At 39.1% G+C, this 20,902-nt stretch overlaps 1 protein-coding gene across 1 annotated transcript; it reads left to right on the top strand.

Annotated features, from left to right (window-relative positions):
• Nucleotides 1-567: 567 nt before the first annotated feature.
• On the top strand, nucleotides 568-1,531 carry LOC111139834 (olfactory receptor 2C3). Its single transcript, XM_022492246.1, is given in 2 exon segments — nucleotides 568-1,200; nucleotides 1,202-1,531. Coding segments are annotated over 2 exon segments (963 nt in total).
• Nucleotides 1,532-20,902: the final 19,371 nt, after the last annotated feature.

Raw genomic sequence — 20,902 nt, 5'->3', positions numbered from 1 at the left:
GCCCGATGCGGGACTCGATCCCAGGACCCTGAGATCACGACCTGAGCCGAAGGCAGCGGCTTAACCCACTGAGCCACCCAGGCGCCCCATGAGAATAGAATTTAATGTTAAAGCAAAAATTTGCTGATTGTGGGATTTAAAAGGGAAATATCATGGTGGACTCCATGTGGCCATTAACTAAAAAAGGGAGTAACACGGTAATGATTTTATTGCCTCTGCAGTGTTTCATCACATGAAATCTTTTATCCAAGAAAATCTCACCACTAAACATTCAGGCTGACTCCAGATGTTGCTACTATAAGTAATATTTCAACAAAATAATCAGTACCAAGAACATTGCATGAATGTCCGTTTTCCCCAGGCTATGTATAGTCTCATGCTTCTCCAAACTGGCCTTCAGGAAGATGATGCAACATCATCCATGGAGCAGTTGAGTACATGCTTTCAAGAAAATGGGTATAAAATTATGTCTAAAGTCTGCTAACTGATATAGTCACTTGAGGCCCCATATTCTGTGCCCCCCACTCACCACAGGTGGTCTTTTTGTCCCACTCCTGGCTACACATGATGATGGAAATAGACAATGTAAGTTCTCCAGAAGTTTTTGTACTCCTGGGCTTCTCCACACAACCCTCACTAGAATCTATCCTCTTCATCCTTGTCTCAGGTTTTTATGTGGTGTCTATCTTGGGCAATGGCATCATCATTCTGGTTTCCTGCATGGATGTGCACCTCCATACCCCTATGTACTTCTTTCTTGCCAACCTTTCCTTCCTGGACATTAGCTTTACCACAAGCATTGTCCCACAACTCCTGGTCAACCTCTGGGGACCACAGAAAACCATAAGCTATGGACGGTGTGTGGTCCAATTCTATATCTCCCACTGGCTGGGGGCAACTGAATGCATCCTCCTGGCAGTCATGTCCTATGACCGCTATGTTGCCATCTGTAGGCCACTACATTACACTGTCATCATGCATCCACAGCTTTGCCTCAGCTTGGCCCTTGCCTCTTGGCTTGGGGGTCTGACCACCAGCGTGGTGGGCTCCACACTTACTATGCTCCTGCCACTCTGTGGGAACAATCACATTGACCACTTCTTCTGTGAGATGCCCTTCATTATGCAACTGGCTTGTGTGGACACCAGCCTCAATGAGGTGGAGATGTATGTGGCCAGCTTTATCTTTGTTGTCTTGCCTCCTGGGTCTCATCCTGGTCTCATACAATCACACTGCCAGAGCTGTGATGAAGATTGGGTCAGCAGAAGGATGGAGAAAGGCCTTCAACACCTGCTCTTCCCATGTGGCAGTTGTGGCTCTGTTCTATGGGAGCATCATCTTTATGTATCTCCAGCCAGCCAAGAGTAACTCTCATGAACAGGGCAAGTTCATAGCCCTCTTCTACACTGTTGTCACCCCAATACTGAACCCCCTGATTTACATGCTACGGAACAAGGATGTGAAGAAGACTCTCAGGTGCATTGTGTTAGAGAACTGTTGTGGCTTTGCAGGGTCAAGGGGGAATATTTAGGGACTTTAGTAATTTGTGAGGAGAAAGAAAAGATTGAAAGAGACCAAAATTGATTTGAGGTGCAGTATACTTGGGAGGTAGTTTCTCTTCTAATATTGCTTGAGTTCAAGGTAGGTGACAATCTGACATGAATGTGCTCATGCATCATTTTTCAGGCCGAGGTAAAAAGAAAGTATTTTCTGTTTTGTTTTTTGCTAATAATCCTATTGTTTTGCTAGTTGTTCATATTGATATATACATGTAATATATATGCTGTCTTATTGTTAATTGGTTGTATAGTCAAATATGTTAGTTATTATTTTTTTCATTGTTTAGAGTAATTGCCTTTGGAAATGATCTGTGTAAAGTCTTTTACATTTTTTCCCTAATATGTATAACTCCACAAGGCAAATATTATTAATCTCATAAAGGTTAACCGATTATAAAACTATTAATATTTTATACTGAGATTTAACTCTAGATCTATCTATCCATACACGTATTCCCCATCTGCCTGTGACTCCTAGTAATATAATAAGGAATATATATAAATTCACTCTTTTTGCCTGATGGCACAGAGTTTCTAGGACTCTTGGGATTTCCTGAGTGACATGGGTGAGAGGTACATCTTTTGTTATTCACAATGAGGCCATTTCTACCATATCTGATTTGTATCAATGAGCCCTCAAACCTTGGGGGGGGGGTCTGTGCTAACTCTGAGTATTAGTGTCAGAATTTCATTTAATATAGGTATCCAGAGAGTTGGAAAGTTAGTTTTTGGTGGGAAAAATCTCACACATTTAGTGTCGGAGGTGTTTGGAGTAAAACAGTTCATACTATGTTCAGAGGAGGAATTGGAAAATACAAGCATCTCAAGAATAGAACTGCAATCAGATTTCAAGCAAATCAGTGGTTTCATCAATAATATGCTACACTGATTTATCTCTAATTACTGAAATATTGATTTTCCTGTTCAACCCTAGGCTTTTCTTTTTAGGATATGTAAAGATGATTTCATTCACTCACTGGTACATTTGCTTACTTTTCTCTTACGTCCAAGCATGCATGTATTCATTCTTTTCCTTTTTTTTTTTTTTTTAAGATCTATTTATTTATTTGAAAGAGAGCAGGCACATGTATGAGTGGGAGGTGGTGCAAAGGGTGAAGGAGATAAATAATCTGAAGCAGACTCCCTACTGAGTTTGGAGCCTGATGTGTGGTTTGATCCCAGGACCCTGGGACACCATAGCTGCTTACTATTGCCAAGCACATTTCTAACAAAATTATCTGGCTTCACTCACTTAATTTTCACAGTGAAGTTATTGATTAGGCACCATCATTGTCCCCATTTTATAAATGAGGGAACTGAGGCCAAAATCAACAGAGCTTGGATACTGGAGGCTCATATTTTAATCCAGACATCAGTTTCAGAGTGCCCTGCTGCTTCTTAAGTACTTTCTACATTAAATGACATAAAAATGTTCATACTGACAGAGTCTCATGATGTTTTTTGAAAATAATGTGCAACAATCTAATCAGTAGCTTTTTTTAATTTCCAGCTCTTTCTACTTGTAGACATTCTGGCTATTTTTATTTTATGTTTTGTTGTTATGGAATGTATGCAGGTTTCTTTTTTATATTGAGTCATTTTCTTCAAATACTCTACAGAATATATATCGTGGGGAAAAATATTACAAGAATTGTATTGTTTTTACAAACATTGCCCACACACTAGCAGTTGGGGAGGGAAAGAGATTGTTGATACAATTCAATTTATTTTACAAATCTGCCTGAAAAAATGAAATCCACCTGCATATCAAATATTACATCATACTCATTTGTTTTCATTGATTCTTTATTTCATATTGTACTACCTTACACTTCTCTATAAAGCACTTCAGGTACCAGACTCAGGAGTGGTACTCAGGTACTATTTCTCCCTCTGAAATGAAGACAAGGGTGTACTCCTCTTCCTTAAGTTAATAAGGTAATGGAAACCAAAATGGTCTCCCAGCTAACCTGGCAACTGCCACCCCACCACAGCTATGAGGAAGAATGGAAAAGAGTCTGGATTTTAACCAGAAGAGCTGGGTTTATAATTAAACTTGTCAACCAATTACAGGTAAGTTATATTAATCAGACTCTCATCGAGGAACAGATATAAAAGTGGGGCAATTTGAATAATATTTAATAAAGAGAAAATCACCTACATTGTGGACAGACTAAGGAACTTTCCAGGGGTAGTCCCAGTGGGTATGATTGCTACTTGTGGACAAAGGCAAGAGGAGAGGAGCAGTTACAGGAACCTGAAGACAGAAGGGCTGTGTGGGGACAGTAGTTTTTTTTTTTTTTTTTTAGGGGAGAGAAACATCCAGATGCACTCCTAGGAAGAAAAAACAGGGGTCAAGATGTTGACCTAACTCTACTCCATCCTTACTACCTCCTGGCATGGCCCCCCATTTGGATGAATGCAACCACAGAATAAAAGCTGAATGCAACCACGGAATAAAGGCTTGTCCCTGCAGATGCAGCACAGAGGAATTTGGAGAAATTAGAGAGAAAATCTACTGGGGCAGAGTCCATATTCATTGCTCTCTATCTCTATCCTGGTCTTTTGGTAAAAGTTCACATCTCCAACTTCAGGGACATAGAAACTCCTATTGGCTACCATATCACAAGAAGTGATATCAATTTAGGAATAAGCTCTTTGAGATCTAAAAGGTTAGCCACCACCATTGGTTTTATTACATAAATTAGTAAAATAGAAGGGGGGCAATAACTTAAGATAAAACATAGCTGCTAACAATTCCCATTACTCTTAATAAGTATGAGATAAGAGCTTTTAATCACAACTATTTTCTTCCACCATACCATGTCCCCCTAACCTTTTTCCAGCATCTGAACTGGAAGGGGATTCTTTACCTGGTGAGGTGAACCATACCTTCATCCTTCTTAATTCCTTTGAGATTTGAGTATATGAAGTCATTGGCCATTGGTAATTGATTCAACCTCCAAGCACTATACCCACCCCAGATATCAGGGCTGGGGTGGAGACTGAAAGTTCTAATTTTCTGATCATGTGAGTGAGTCACCTGGAAATGACACTGATCTGGTGTTTGTCAAGAATTTTTTTTTAAGTCATTTCATTATCATAAGCTCAAGTGTGGTTGAAAGGGATTTTTTAATATAAATAACAAATGACAGCCATTGAACTTTTACCACTGTAAATATTTCAAGAACCAAGGATAAAAACAATTTCATAATGAAAGATTATTTCTCTAATCACTGAGGAAATTACAAGGGTTTGAAGAGTTATATTCCAGGAATTGTGGACTATAGACAAAGACCAATATATATGCTTCTTATTACATCATAATATCACAATTTCATTCATCTCTCTGACACCCTTGGGCCATAGTTCTTAGTTATGGTCAAATCCATCTTTGCCCTTGCCCTGCATCCCTGCTCTTAGGGATCACAGACCAACTCCCTTAGTCACAGGTGCTGCCTTGAGGACACCCACACTAAGGTGTTTTCCTCAATCTCACTACACAGCAAATTGTCTACCAGCTAGGGACAGAACAGTGGGTAAAGTGTCAGGAGGCAGATGGTATCAAAAATTTGAAGGTTAAAAATTATAAGCACACTCAGCATAGCAAGCTTGTCATTCCAAGAGGGGAACGCAAGAATTGAGAAACCAAACCAGAGAAGAGCAGGTTGAGGACCTCCTGGCAATTTTGGTTCTGACAAGATCATAGATGTATTTTTCATATCAATTTATGTTGTGCACATGTATCCTGAAAACCTAATTACCAAGGGCATTTTCCCATTTTCACAATTACAAATGAAGCTGCACATGTTAAAATCCTTGCAAACTTAACTACTAGTTCTAGAAGATGGATCTTAGAATACTAAAGCAAACAATGTTCATATATTTTGTAGACATCTTTAAATTTTCCTTCAGAAACCATAAATTTATACTTTTACCAACCACATTTAGAAAGGCATATAGTCACAATTTCAGTAACATTGAATTGTAGATCATTTCAGTCTTTGGTTGTCAATCTTACATATTATCAATTTACTTGATCAAGGGTGAGTTTTAACACTTTCCGAAATGTTTTGTGGTTATTTGTACATGATTAATTTCTTTTCTTTTTTCTTTTTTTTTAAATTTTTGCTGTATGAATCTATTCTGCTATGTCATTGTATAAGCAATGAATAATCTTTCCAGTGGGATGTTTATCCTTTGGTTATTTTTGTTTTATTTACTTTGTGGTACAAAAGTTTTGATTTTTATGCATTAAACTTTGTCACTCATGCATGTGTGACTTTCTGTGTTCTTTATTTCATTCAATTCAGTGAATTATTATTATTTGAACATATTTTATGTATGTGGTTTGTCTGGAGATGCAAGAGCAAAGAAATGATGTCACTGCTTTTCAAAGATGTACAAATTTCACCAAGTAAGCAAGCCGATGGAGAATAGAGGTGAAGAAGACCAACAGTCTAAAGGGTGAGACTAGATGAAGTAACAAGAGATCTGGGAGCTGCCATGTAAGCTCTCCCTGATGAAATGAGGGAGAGAGACACACAACTTGGGTGTAGAGGAAATCACAAGAGGATGGAGTGCAAAGGGTTTAGAGGAAAAAGAGATTCATATGTGGAAAGGTCTGGTATGGCTGGGAGGTAGTGAAAAGAAGAGTGGTGGGAAGTGAGTTCTGAGGGATCCCAGAGGTCTTAGATAATAAAGGGTCTTAGAGACCCCAGATGAATACTGTTTTGTGTTTTTAGACTATTTGGGAAAGGACATGATTTTATAGATTGATGTCTGAAGATATACTTAGAGATTATGTTTATCTTGTTTCTTTATAGTTTTCTGTTTTATGCTTAACTTTTTAATCCATTCCATCTACAATGACTGAGAGAAAGAAGAGATAATTTATAATATTTCCGAATTTTACTGAAGAGTTCCCAATTAATTTTATTAACTATATTTCCCCATTGTCCTGAAATTATACCTTTGCCACATACTAAATTTCCAATGTATATACATTTATTTGGGAGAACATAAATTCTGACCATGTAATATTTGTTAGTTTCTATATGGGTGACATGCTTTTAGTAACTTAGTGGATTTATAGGATATTTTAGATTTATAGGATATTTTATCATTTAGTAGATCAAAGAATGGATCATTGTTCTTTCTTCTTTTTTTTTTTTCTTTTTTCAATTTAGACTTTTTGTGGTAGTTACAATGTTTTGTTTTACCAGATTAAATGTCGTAACAGGATGCCTTACCACTAACCTCAAAAATATTTCACTGGGACTTTGATTTGTTGTACTAAATTTGTAAATTAATTTGAAGAGAATTCACAGTTTTATATGACCAAGACCACTGTGTGCATAATAAAAAAAGGCCATGGAGCATAAGGCTTGGGAGTATGGCATCAGGTCAAGTCATACTTGCTGTGGAATCCGGCTCTTTAGTGACTATGTGTTCTCAGTTAATAAATCCACCTTGTTGAACCCTGTTATCTTCATCTTCAAAGTGGGGCAATAACACCAGCCTCATAGGATTGCTGTAAAGAATTAAGTAACGAGAAATGGGTAAACAACTCAATATAGTGTATGACAAAGTTTAAAAAAAAGTGATTATGGTTTTCTGTAAATGAATGTAGTCCTTTATTTCTTCGGAAAATGTTTCTTCATCTAGGTTTTTATTAGTATTTAAGGTATAAGTTGCACTGCTGATAAGAACAGTAAATGTCTCAAAGTTGATAAAGTTTGAGTTTGTACAGGTGGAAGGGGAGTCTCTGATGTACAAGGTTGAGAGCCACCAAGTGCAGAGCAAGAACTACTGACAAGTAGTAGATGTAGATTCCTTAACTGGCAATTAACACTATTTCTAAAATACAAACTTAGATGTGACCACAGTCAGATTACTCTTAGTCTCTAGAAAAGATCACCTGATTCTTGTTTAGATCATATACTTGACATTTCACTCACTCCACACTTCATGCTCCCACTTTTTTGGGTTTTCCTTAATGCCAGGCCCAAATATTATGTGGTTTGGGTGACTAAGAAAGAAAAGAAGGAAAAAGAAAAGGAAATGAAAGAAAAGGAAAGGAAAAGAAAAGAAAAGAGGAAGAAAAGAAAAAAAAAGAAAGGAAATGAGGGGGAAGAAGAAGGGAAGGAAGAAAATAAAAGAAAGGAAAGAAAAGAACACAAAAGATGTAGTAATAAGCAAACCTTGTCCCATGAACACACCTAGATATTAACCATATTGGTGCAACTAACCCAGGAAACAACCCAAAGACTGAGAGAATAGAACCTCCAAGATTATCACAGAGAGGAGGCCACACTGGAAAGGGTAAAAGGAGGAGCAGAGACCCCGTCGGGAGCCAAACTAACCTGTAAGACTAACCACAAATGGGAGGGTCACCACAAGCATGGAGAAGAGAAATTGTCCCCACAGCAGGTGCACCAGCCTCAGAACCCCTGCACTGGAAAGAGAGGTCCCCATAACCTTTGGCTTTGAAAACCAATGGGGCTTAACATCATGAGTTTTTTACAACCACCTGAGCTTAAAAAACCAAGTACTTTAAAAAAGTACTTTAAAAAATCCAAAGTAGCAGTTAGGAAAACATCTGGGGTATACATAAAGATTTATTACTAATTTTCTACATGCTGGAGGAACAGAGATTTTTAGGAGACCTTTATTTTTTGTTTTTTGTTTCTTGTTTTTTAAACTTTAATTTATTTTCAGCGTAACAGTATTCATTGTTTTTGCACCACACCCAGTGCTCCATGCAATCCGTGCCCTCTCCAATACCCACCACCTGGTTACCCCAACCTCCCACACTCCACCCCTACAAACCTCTCAGATTGTTTTCAGAGTCCATAGTCTCTCATGGTTCATCTCCCGTTCCAATTTCCCTCAACTCCCTTCTCCTCTCTAAATCCCCTTGTCCTCCATACTATATGTTATGCCCCACAAAAAAGTGAAACCATATGATAATTTACTCTCTCTGCTTGACTTATTTCACTCAGAATAATCTCTTCCAGTCCCGTCCATGTTGAAACAAAAGTTGGTATTCATCCTTTCTGATGGAGGCATAATACTCCATGGTGTATATGGACCACATCTTCCTTATCCATTCGTCCGTTGAAGGGTGTCTTGGTTCTTTCCACAGTTTGGTGACTGTGGCCATTGCTGCTATGAACATTGGGGTACAGATGGCCCTTCTTTTCACTACATCTGTATCTTTGGGGTAAATACCCAGTAGTGCAATTGCAGGGTCATACAGAAGCTCTATTTTTAATTTCTTAAGGAATCTCCACACTGTTCTCCAAAGTGGCTGCACCAACTTGCATTCCCACCAACAGTGGAAGAGGGTTCCCCTTTCTCCACATCCTCTCCAACACATGTTGTTCCTGTCTTGATAATTTTGGCCATTCTAATTGGTGTAAGGTGGTATCTCAATGTGGTTTTAATTTGAATCTCCCTGATGACTAGTGATGATGAACATTTTTTCATGTGTCTGATAGCCATTTGATGTCTTCATTGGAGAAGTGTCTGTTCATATCTTCTGCCCATTTTTTTATATGATTGTCTGTTTTGTGTGTGTTGAGTTTGAGAAGTTCTTTATAGATCCTGGATATCAGCCTTTTGTCTGTACTGTCATTTGCAAATATCTTCTCCTATTCCGTGGGTTGCCTTTTTGTTTTATTGACTGTTTCCTTTGCTGTGCAGAAGCTTTTGATCTTGATGAAGTCCCAAAAGTTCATTATGGCTTTTGTTTCCTTTGCCTTTGGAGACATATCTTGAAAGAAGTTGCTGTGGCTGATATAGAAGAGGTTACTGCCTATATTCTCCTCTAGGATTCTGATGGATTCCTGTCTCACGTTGAGGTCTTTTATCCATTTTGAGTTTATCTTTGTGTATGGTGTAAGAGAATGGTCGAGTTTCATTCTTCTACATATAGCTGTCCAGTTTCCCCAGCAGCATTTATTGAAGAGACTGTCTTTTTTCCACTGGATATTTTTTCCAGCTTTGTCGAAGATTATTTGACCATAGAGTTGAGGGTCCATATCTGGGCTCTCTACTCTGTTCCACTGGTCTATGTGTCTGTTTTTATGCCAGTACCATGCTGTCTTGGTGATCACAGCTTTGTAGTAAAGCTTAAAATCAGGTAACGTGATGTCCCCAGTTTTGTTTCTCTTTTTCAACATTTCCTCAGCAATTCAGGGTCTCTTCTGATTCCATACAAAATTTAGGATTATTTGCTCCAGCTCTTTGAAAAATACCGGTGGAATTTAGATTGGAATGTCATTAAAAGTGTAGATTGTTCTAGGCAGTAGACACATTTTAACAATGTTTATTCTTCTGATCCAAGAGCATGGACTGGTCTTCCATCTTGTTTTGTCTTCTTCAATTTCTTTCATAAGTGTTCTGTAGTTCCTTGAGTACAAATTCTTTTCCTCTTTGGTTAGGTTCATTCCCAGGTATCTTATGGTTCTTGGTGCTATAGTAAATGGAATCAATTCTCTAATTTCCCTTTCTGTGTTTTCATTGTTAGTGTATAAGAAAACCACTGATTTCTGTACATTGACTTTGTATCCTGCCAAGTTGCTGAATTGTTGTATGAGTTCTAGTAGTTTGGGGGTGGAGTCCTTTGGGTTTTCCATATAAATCATGTCATCTCCAAAGAGAGAAAGTTTGACTTCTTAATTGCCAATTTGGATACCTTTTATTTCTCTTTGTTGTCTGATTGCTGTTGCTAAGCCTTCTAACACTATGTTGAACAAGAGTGGTGAGAGTGGGCATCCTTGTCGTGTTCCTGATCTCAACAGGAAGGCTGCAAGCTTTTTCCCATTGAAGATGATATTTGCTGTGGGTCTTTCAGAGATAGATTTTATGAAGTTCAGGAATGTTCCCTCTATCCCTATACTTTGAAGTGTTTTAATCAGGAATGGATGGTGGATTTTGTCAAATGCTTTTTCTGCATCAATTGAGAGGACCATGTGGTTCTTCTCTCTTCTCTTATTAATTTGTTCTATCACATTGATTTGTGAATGTTGAACCATCCTTGTAGCCCAGGGATAAATCCCACCTGGTCATGGTGGATAATCTTTTTAATGTGCTGTTGGATCCTGTTTGCTAGGATCTTGTTGAGAATCTTAGCATCCATATTCATCAGTGATATTGGTCTGAAATTCTCCTTTTTGGTAGGGTGTTTGCCTGGTTTGGGGATCAGGGTAATGCTGGCTTCATAGAAAGAGTCTGGAAGTTTTCCTTCTGCTTCAATTTTTTGAAACAGCTTCAGGAGAATGGCTGTTACTTCTTTTTTGAAAGTTTGGTAGAATTCCCCAGGGAATCCGTCAGGCCCTGGGCTCTTGTTTTTTGGGAGGTTTTTGATCACTGCTTCAATCTCGTTACTAGATATCGGCCTATTCAGGTTGTCAATTTCTTCCTGGTTCAATTTTGGGAGTTTATAGTTTTCCAGGAATGCATCCATTTCATCTAGGTTGCTTAGCTTATTGGCATGTAACTGTTGATAATAATTTCTGATGATTGTTTCTACTTCCTTGGTGTTAGTTGTGATCTCTCCCTTTTCATTCATAATTTTATTAATTTGGGCTTTCTCTCTTTTCTTTTGGATGAGTGTGGCCAATGGTTTATCGATCTTATTGGTTCTTTTATAAAACCAGCTTCTCGTTTCATTGATACGTTCTACTGTATCTCTGGTTTCTACCTCATTGATCTCAGCTCTAATCTTGATGATTTCCCTTCTTATGTGTGGAGTTGGTTTGATTTGTTGTTGATTCTCCAGTTCTTTAAGGTGTAGAGACAGCTGCTGTGTTCTGGATTTTTCAAATTTTTGAGGGAGGCTTGGACGGCTATGTATTTCCCCCTTACGACCGCCTTTGCTGTGTCCCATAGGTTTTGGACCAAAGCGTCTTCATTCTTATTGGTTTCCATGAATTGTTTCAGTTCTTCTTTGATCTCCTGGTTGATCCAAGCATTCTTAAGCAAGGCGGTCTTTAACTTCCAGGTGTTTGAGTTCCTTCCGAACTTTTCCTTGTGATTGAGCTCCAGTTTCAAAGCATTGTGATCTGAGAATATGCAGGGAATAATCTCAGTCTTTTGGTATCGGTTGAGTCCTGTTTTGTGACCCAGTATGTGGTCTATTCTTGAGAAGGTTCCATGTGTACTGGAGAAGAATGAGTATTCTGTTGTTTTAGGGTGGAATGTTCTGTATATATCTATGAGGTCCATCTGGTCCAATGTGCCATTCAATGCTCTTGTTTCTTTATTGATTTTCTGCTTCGATGATCTATTTCTGAGAGAGGTGTGTTAAGATCTCCTACTATTAATGTATTCATAATAATATGACTCTTTATCTTGATTAACAGTTTTCTTACGTAATTGGCTACTCCCCTATTGGGGGCATAGATATTTACAATTGTTAGAGCATCTTGGTGGATAGTCCCTTTAAGAATGATTAGTGTCCTTCTGTATCTCTGAATACAGTCTTTAGTTGAAAATCTAATTTATCTGAAATGAGAATCACTACCCCGGGCTTCTTTTGAGGCCCATTGGCATGAAAGATGCTTCTCCATCCCCTCACTTTCAGTCTGGGTGTGTCGTTAGGTTCAAAATGGGTCTCTTGTAGACAACATATGGATGGGTCCTGTCGTTTTACCCAATATGCAACCCTGTGCAGTTTTATGGGTGCATTTAGGCCATTCACATTGAGAGTGATTATTGATAGATACGTTTTTATTGACATCGTGTTACCTTTGAAGTCTTTCTTCCTGTTGATTGTCTCTATATTTCTGTTCAATGCTCTTCTTAGGATTTTTCCTCTTTTATAGAACCCCCCTTAATATTTCCTGCAGTGTTGGCTTGGTGGTCGCATAGTCTTTTAAGCCTTGCCAGTCTTGGAAACTCTTTATCTCTCCATCCACTTTGAATGTCAGTCTTGTTGGATAAAGTATTCTTGGCTGCCTGTTCTTCTCATTTAGTGCCCTGAATATATCTTGCCAGCCCTTTCTGGCTTGCCAGGTCTTTGTGGACAGGTCTGACGTTATTCTGATGGGCTTTCCTCTGTAAGTAAGGAGCCTCTTTGTCCTTGAGGCTTTCAAGAGATTATATCTGCAATTATGATTCCTCAATTTGACTATCAGGTGCCTTGATGTTTTTTTGGAATCCATAATCTTGGGTGGAGACCGTTCGGCCTCTAGTACATGAACACTGGTTCCATTCACGAGACTGGGAAAATTTTCATGAAGAACTTGTTCCACTATATCTTCTAGACTTCTTTCTTTCTCCTCCCCTTTAGGCATTCCAATAATTCTGATGTTGGAACGTTTCATGGTATCATTTATTTCCCTGATTCTGTTTTCATGACTTCTAAGCTGTTTGTTCCAGGCTTCCTCCTGATCCTTTCTCTCTATCTGTTTTTCCTCCAGATCACTAATTCTATCTTCTGTCTCAGTTACCTTACCTTTGAGAGAATTTAGATTAGATTGGAACTCATTGAGAGCATTGTGAACCTCATCCCTGGTAGCTTTCAGCTCTGCCCTAACATTGTGAACATCATCTCTGGTCGCTTTCAGTTTGGCTCTAATCAATTCCTTTTGGTCATCCATGACTTTCTCCAACCTAGCTATTGCCTGGATAATAGTTAGCCTGAATTCTCTTTACGATATATTGTCTATGTTGATAGCAGTTAGCTCTGTTGCAGAAGGCCCACCCTCTGTATTTTTCTTCTTTTGGGCATTCCTCCTCCTAGTCATTTTGGTGAGAGATGACTGAACGGATGTAGCTGGATGTATCGACCGTGGTGCAGTCAAGGTGTACCCTGGAACACTTCTGAGCAATCAGGATTCCCCACCCGAATGAGAGAAAAAAGAAAAGAAAAAGAAAAAAGAGAGAGAGAGGGAAACAGGAAAGAAAGGGAAGATAAAAGAGAAGGTTTAGCCCAAATGGGCCCCAAGGTAAGATTTATGAAGTATACAAACAAAAATAGACAAACAAAAAGACTGATAAAAGTATATGACAAGAGAAAAAAATATATATATATAAGCAATAAAGGAAGAACCTCGTCAAAAATAACCCCAAGTGTAAAATTTATATACTATCAGGACAAACACAAAAACACAGAAACACTGCCCCCTGGTGTCTTCTGCTCCTGTAGAGATCTAGACGTGTATAATTCTGATCTCAGGCTGATTTCATGGGTGGTTGGAGTTCTTTGGTAGGTAATCAGCTCACCTTAGGGTACAGGTTGAAAAAAGCAGGGGACGTTTTTAAGAGAAAAAAAACCTGGTACTGTCATTTCTCCTCCTACCTTAGCCTAGATACCTGGACGTGTAGGAACCAGCACAAACCCTCCCCATCTAACTTGCTAATACCTCTTGCTCAGTCCCTGCTTTGTCCTATGGGTCTACCCCATCCAACCCACTCACTTTGCAGGAATCCTTCCAAAGCACCTTCTGACACACCTCATCCTGCAAGCATCCCTGACAATGAGCAGCAGCACTCCAAAGTGGCAGCTGCTCTGTGGGGAGGGAGAAATAACTACACACACCAGTTTGATTGCAGTCCCAGCAGTGGGCTGGAAGCAGACATCTGATCTGACTGCTCGATATACCTACCAACAAAAACCTCACAGTGGGAGGGAGACAAGATGGTGGGGAAGTAGGGGAGGCACCATTTCAACCTGTACCCTAAAGTGAGCTCATTACCTACCAAAGAACTCTGATCACCCATGAAATCAGCCTGAGATTAGAATTATACACTTCTGGATCTCTACGGGGGCAGAAGATGCCAGTGGGCAGGTAAAGTGGAGTGGGAATGTTGAATTGATATCAGAAGATAAACAAAAGGGGAGCCACCAGAAGCAACCCATTGGAAAGTAATACCCCCATACAAGAGTGCCCTGCGATTGGGGACCAGCAATAACTTGGAGTCTGGTTGAAAGCTCTCAAAAAGAGCAAGGGATGGTGGGGGAAATTGTGGGAATCAGGGTGGTTAGGGACAGGAGCTTAAGTTCGCTGACCCTGGATAGCCACCACTGGCGCTGAGCCAGAGAGAGTGCGGCAAAGAAGCCAGGTCTTGGTCCCTGAGTCTCCTGAATGCCTGAAAGTGTTTGGGTGGTGGCTCCCATGACGGTGAGGGAGCCTTTCAAGCCAGCAGAACCACAGCTTTTTGCACTCTCCAGTCAGCCACCATGCTACCAAAGTCTGAGTTGCGCCCCACACCCTCCCCTGAGAGAAGTGCCTGCAGGCACCAGCTGGTGCTCTCTTGGACCCCAGAGAGTCTGAGCACTCCCAGCCTGGGCCAGTGGGAAAATCTCAGTGCTCTATCGCTGCTTGGGACCTCTCTGGAGATCTGGACCTGCCCAGACAGCCTCAGCTATCACAAGTGGGAGTTCCTGTGACCCCGGAGACCGTGACTGGGAACGAGCTCTGCCAGCAGCAGAGGGGGAATTTATGTGCTCTGGAGCACCCAGAGGGAACAGACTGAGGTGTCTCTCTTAGAGGGAGGTCAGGGAGCAGTTTGCTTTTCTCTAAACCTCCAAAAACCATCAAAAGCTGTCAAGGTGAGAGAAAACAAACCAACAAACAAAAAAACCTCCAGAGAACAAAAGCCTGAAAAAAACGGTTTCCTTAGAGCCAACCCCCTTGATGGGCACAGGAGTACTTAGCTCTAGCAAGAGTCCCTGAAAACCAACACAGCAGGCCCATCCCCCAGAAAGCCAACCAAAAAAACCCAAACAAACAAACAAACAAAACAAAACAAAACAAAAAAAGACAAGAGGACAACCACCACTGCTTCATAGATACAACTTTTATTTTTAATTTGTTCCCAATATTCTGGTTCATTTTTTTATATATATAACTTTTTAACCTATTTACCATCAGAATGAGATATCCACTACATCAAATTCCATAATAAACTTTTAACCTGAACTTTTTGATACATTTACCTGTGTTTTTCTTTTGCTTTTCTAGTTTTTAATTTTTTTAATTTTATTTTAGTTTAGTTTATTCTTTTTTTTTTTTAAATATTCATACAGAGATAAGCTTCAAGGTAATCCCCTTTCCCCAATCAATGCTACCACTGTAGGTAAACAAGTTCTTAATCTCCCTTTATCTTAGGAAAGTTGAGACCTTTAACAAAGATATCAAGATACATCCAGGAAGAATCAAAATAAACTTCTTCCCCCACACTGAGAGTTTATAACCACTCTCCCAACTTTTTCTTCTGCCAGTGTTTCTGTGTATTTGTTTTTGTCCTGGTAGTATATAAATCTTATACTTGGGGTTCTTTTTGATGAGGTTCTTTTTTTTCCCCTGTCATCTACTTTTGTTGGTCTTTTTGTTTGTCTGTTTTTATTCATATACTTTATAAATCTTACCTTGGGGCCCATTTAGGCTGGGCTTTCTCTTTTATTTCTTCTTTCCTTTTTTTTTCCCCTGTCTCTCTCTCTCTCTCTTTTTTTCTTTTTTCCTTCTTTTTGGTGGGGACTCTTGACTGCTCAGAAGTGTACCAGGGTGCACCTTTCTTGCACCATGGTCAATACATTCAGCTACACATCCATTCAGCCATCTCTCACCAAAATGATTAGGAGGAGGAATGCCCAACAGAAGAAAATTCAGAGACTGGACCTTCTGCATCAGAGCTATTGGATATGGACATAGATAGTATGTCAGAAAGTGAATTCAGGCTAACAATTATCCAGGCAATAGCTAAGTTAGAGAAAGCCTTTGATGATAAAATGGAATTGATTAGTGCAGAAGTGAAAGCCACCAGGGAAGATGTTCACAATGTGCTCAATGAGTTCCAATCTAATCTAAATTCTCTAAAAGCTAGGGTAACTGAGACAGAAGATAGAATTAGTGATCTGGAGGACAAACAGATAGAGAAAAAGGATCAGGAGGAAACCTGGAACAAACAGCTTAGAAGCCACAAAAACAGAATTAGGGAAATAAATGACGCCTGGAAACATTCCAATGTCAGAATTATTGGAATCCCTGAGGGGGAGGAGAAAGAAAGAAGACTAGAAGATGTAGTTGAACAAATTCTCCATGAGAATTTTCCCAATCTCGCAAATGGAATGGGCATTCATATCCTAGAGGCAAAAACGTCTGTTCCCAAGATCATAGAATCTAGAAAGATCTCAAGACACCTGATAGTGAAAATGACGAATCATAACTGTAGAGAGGAGCTCGTGAAAGCAGCTAGGGCAAAGAAGCTCCTTACGTACAGAGGAAAGCCCATCAGAATAATGTCAGATTGTTCATAGAAACCTGACAAGCCAGAAACAGCTGGCAAGATTTTTTCAGAGCACTAAATGAAAAGAACATGCAGCCAAGAATACTTTATCCAGCAAGACTGAAATTCAAAATGGATGGAGAGATAAAGAGTTTCCAAGACCAGCAATGTTTAAAAGAGTATGAAACCTCCATGCTGACACCGCAGGAAATATTAAGGGGGTTTCTATAAAAGAGAAAAAATCCTAAGAATATCATTGAACAGAAATATATGGAGACAATCTATAGAAACAAAGACTTCACAGGTAACATGATGTCAATAAAAACATATCTATCAATAATCACTCTCAACATGAATGGCTTAAATGTTCCCATAAAATGACACAGGGTTGCAGATTGGATAAAATGACAGGACCCATCCACATGTTGTCTACATGAGACCCATTTCGAACCTAAGGATACACCCAGACTGAAAGTGAAAGGATAGAGAAGCATCTTTCATGCCAATGGGCCTCAAAAGAAGGCTAGGGTAGTGATTCTCATATCAGATAAATTAGATTTTAAACTAAAGACTGTAGTCAGAGATACAGAAGGATACCACATCATTCTTAAAGGGATTATCCACCAAGAAGATCTAACAATTGGAAATATTTATGCCCCCAATATGGGAGCAGCCAATTACATAAGAAAACTGTTAATCAAGATAAAGAGTCATATTGATATGAATACATTAATAGGAGGAGATATTAACACACCACTCTCAGCAATAGACAGATCATTCAAGGAGAAAATCAACAAAGAAACAAGAGCATTGAATGACACATTGAACCAGATGGACCTCATAGATATATACAGAACATTCCACCCTAAAACAACAGAATACTCATGCTCCTTGAAAGCACATGGAACGTTCTCCAGAATATACCACATACTGGGTCACAAATCAGGGCTCAACCAATACCAAAAGATTGAGATTATTCCGTGCATATTCTCAGACCACAATGCTTTGAAACTGGAGCTCAAACACAAGGAAAAGTTTGGAAGGAACTCAAACACCTACAAGCTAAAGACTACCTTGCTTAAGAATGCTTGACTCAACCAGGTAATCAAAGAAGAACTGAAACAATTCATGGAAACCAATGAGAATGAAGACGCTTTGGCCCAAAACCTATGGGATACAGCAAGGGTGGTCCTAAGGAGGAAATACATAGCCATCCAAGCCTCCCTCAAAAAAATTGAAAAATCCAGAATACACCAGCTGTCTCTACACCTTAAAAAACTGGAGAATCAACAACAAATTAATTCAATTCCACACACAAGAAGGGAAATAATCAAGATTAGAGCTGAGATCAATGAGATAGAAACTAGAGATACAGTAGAACGCATCATTGAAGCTAGAAGCTGGTTTTTTGAAAGAATCAATAAGATCTATAAATCATTGGCCAAACTAATCCAAAAGAAAAGAGAGAAGGCCCAAATTAATAAAATTATGAATGAAAAGGGAGAGATCACAACTAACTGCAAGGAAATAGAAACAATCATCAGAAATTATTATCAACAGTTATATGTCAATAAGTTAAGCAAACTCGATGAAATGGATGCATTCCTGGAAAACTATAAACTCCCAAAATGGAACCAGGAAGAAAATGACAACCTGAATAGACCAATATCTACTAACGAGATTGAAGCAGTTATCAAAAAGCTTCTAAAACACAAGAACCCAGGACCTGACAAATTCCTGGGAAATTCTACCAAAGTTTCAAAGAAAAAAAATAACACTTATTCTCCTGAAGATGTTTCAAAAAATTGAAGCAGAAGGAAAACGTCCAGACTCTTTTTATGAAGACAGCATTACCCTGATACCCAAACCAGGCAAAGACCCCACCAAAAAGGAGAATTTCAGACCAATATCCCTAATGAATATGCATGCCATTATTCTCAACAAGATCCTACCTAATAGGACCCAACAGCACATTAAAAAGATTATCCACCATGAGCAGGTGGGATTCATCCCTGGGTTGCAAGGATGGTTCGACATTTGCAAATCAACCACTGTCACAGAACAAATCAATAAGAGAAGAGAGAAGAACTTCATGGTCCTCTCGATGCAGAAAAAGCATTTGACAAAATCCAGCATCTATTCCTTATTAAAATGCTTCAAAGTATAGGGATAGAGGGAACATTCCTGAACTTCATAAAATCTATCTCTGAAAGACCCACAGCAAATATCATCTTCAATGGAAAAAGCTCACAGCCTTCCCGATGAGATCAGGAACATGACAAGGATGCCCACTCTCACCACTGCTGTTCAACATAGTATTAGAAGTCCTAACAACAGCAATCAGAAAACAAAGAGAAATAAAATGTATCCAAATTGACAATGAAGAAGTCAAACTCACTCTCTTCACAGATGACATGATACTTAATACAGAAAACCCAAAAGACTCCACCCCCAAACTATTAGAACTCATACAGCAGTTCAGGAATGTGGCAGGCCACAAAGTCAATGTACAAAAATCAGTTACTTTCTTATACACTAGCAATGAAAACACAGAAAGGGAAATTAGAGATTAGATTCCATTTACTATAGCACCAAGAACCATAAGATACCTGGGAATAAAACTAACCAAAGAGGAAAAGAATCTGTACTCGAGGAACTACAGAACACTCATGAAAGAAATTGAAGAAGACACAACAAGATGGAAGACCATTCCATGCTTTTGGATCAGAAGAATAAACATTGTTAAAATATCTATACTGCCTAGAGCAATCTGTACTTTTAATGCTATTCCAATCAAAATTCCACCAGTATTTTTCAAAGAGCTGGAGCAAATAATCCTAAATTTTGTATGGAATCAGAAGAGACCCTGAATTGCTGAGGAAATGTTGAAAAAGAGAAACAAAACTGGGGACATCACGTTACCTGATTTTAAGCTTTACTACAAAGCTGTGATCACCAAGACAGCATGGTACTGGCATAAAAACAGACACATAGACCAGTGGAACAGAGTAGAGAGCCCAGATATGGACCCTCTACTCTATGGTCAAATAATCTTCGACAAAGCTGGAAAAAATACCCAGTGGATAAAAGACAGCCTCTTCAATGAATGGTGCTGGGAAAATTGGACAGCTATATGTAGAAGAATGAAACTCGACCATTCTCTTACACCGTACACAAAGATAAACTCAAAATGGATAAAAGACCTCAACATGAGACAGGAATCCATCAGAATCCTAGAGGAGAATATAGGCAGTAACCTCTTCGATATCAGCCACAGCAACTTCTTTCAAGATATGTCTCCAAAGGCAAAGGAAACAAAAGCCATAATGAACTTTTGGGACTTCATCAAGATCAAAAGCTTCTGCACAGCAAAGGAAACAGTCAAGAAGACAAAAAGGCAACCCACGAATGGGAGAAGATATTTGCAAATGACAGTACAGACAAAAGGCTGATATCCAGGATCTATAAAGAACTTCTCAAACTCAACACACACAAAACAGACAATCATATAAAAAAATGGGCAGAAGATATGAACAGACACTTCTCCAATGAAGACATACAAATGGCTATCAGACACATGAAAAAATGTTCATCATCACTAGCCATCAGGGAGATTCAAATTAAAACCACATTGAGATACCACCTTACACCAGTTAGAATGGCCAAAATTATCAAGACAGGAACAACATGTGTTGGAGAGGATGTGGAGAAAGGGGAACCCTCTTCCACTGTTGGTGGGAATGCAAGTTGGTGCAGCCACTTTGGAGAGCAGTGTGGAGATTCCTTAAGAAATTAAAAATAGAGCTTCCTGTGACCCTGCAATTTCACTACTGGGTATTTACCCCAAGGATACAAATGTAGTGAAAAGAAGGGCCATCTGTACCCCAATGTTCATAGCAGCAATGGCCACAGTCGCCAAACTGTGGAAAGAACCAAGATGCCCTTCAATGGAAGAATGGATAAGGAAGATGTGGTCCATATACACTATGGAGTATTATGCCTCCATCAGAAAGGATGAATACCCAACTTTTGTAGCAACATGGATGGGACTGGAAGAGATTATGCTGAGTGAAATAAGTCAAGCAGAGAGAGTCAATTATCAT

This window comes from Enhydra lutris, unplaced genomic scaffold, assembly GCF_002288905.1.
Source record: "Enhydra lutris kenyoni isolate GAN:26980312 unplaced genomic scaffold, ASM228890v2 scaffoldscaffold120, whole genome shotgun sequence".
NCBI classification, from domain to species: Eukaryota; Metazoa; Chordata; class Mammalia; order Carnivora; family Mustelidae; genus Enhydra; species Enhydra lutris.
The sequence above is the reverse complement of the archived record's forward strand: the minus strand, read 5'-3'. Positions and strand labels throughout refer to the sequence as shown.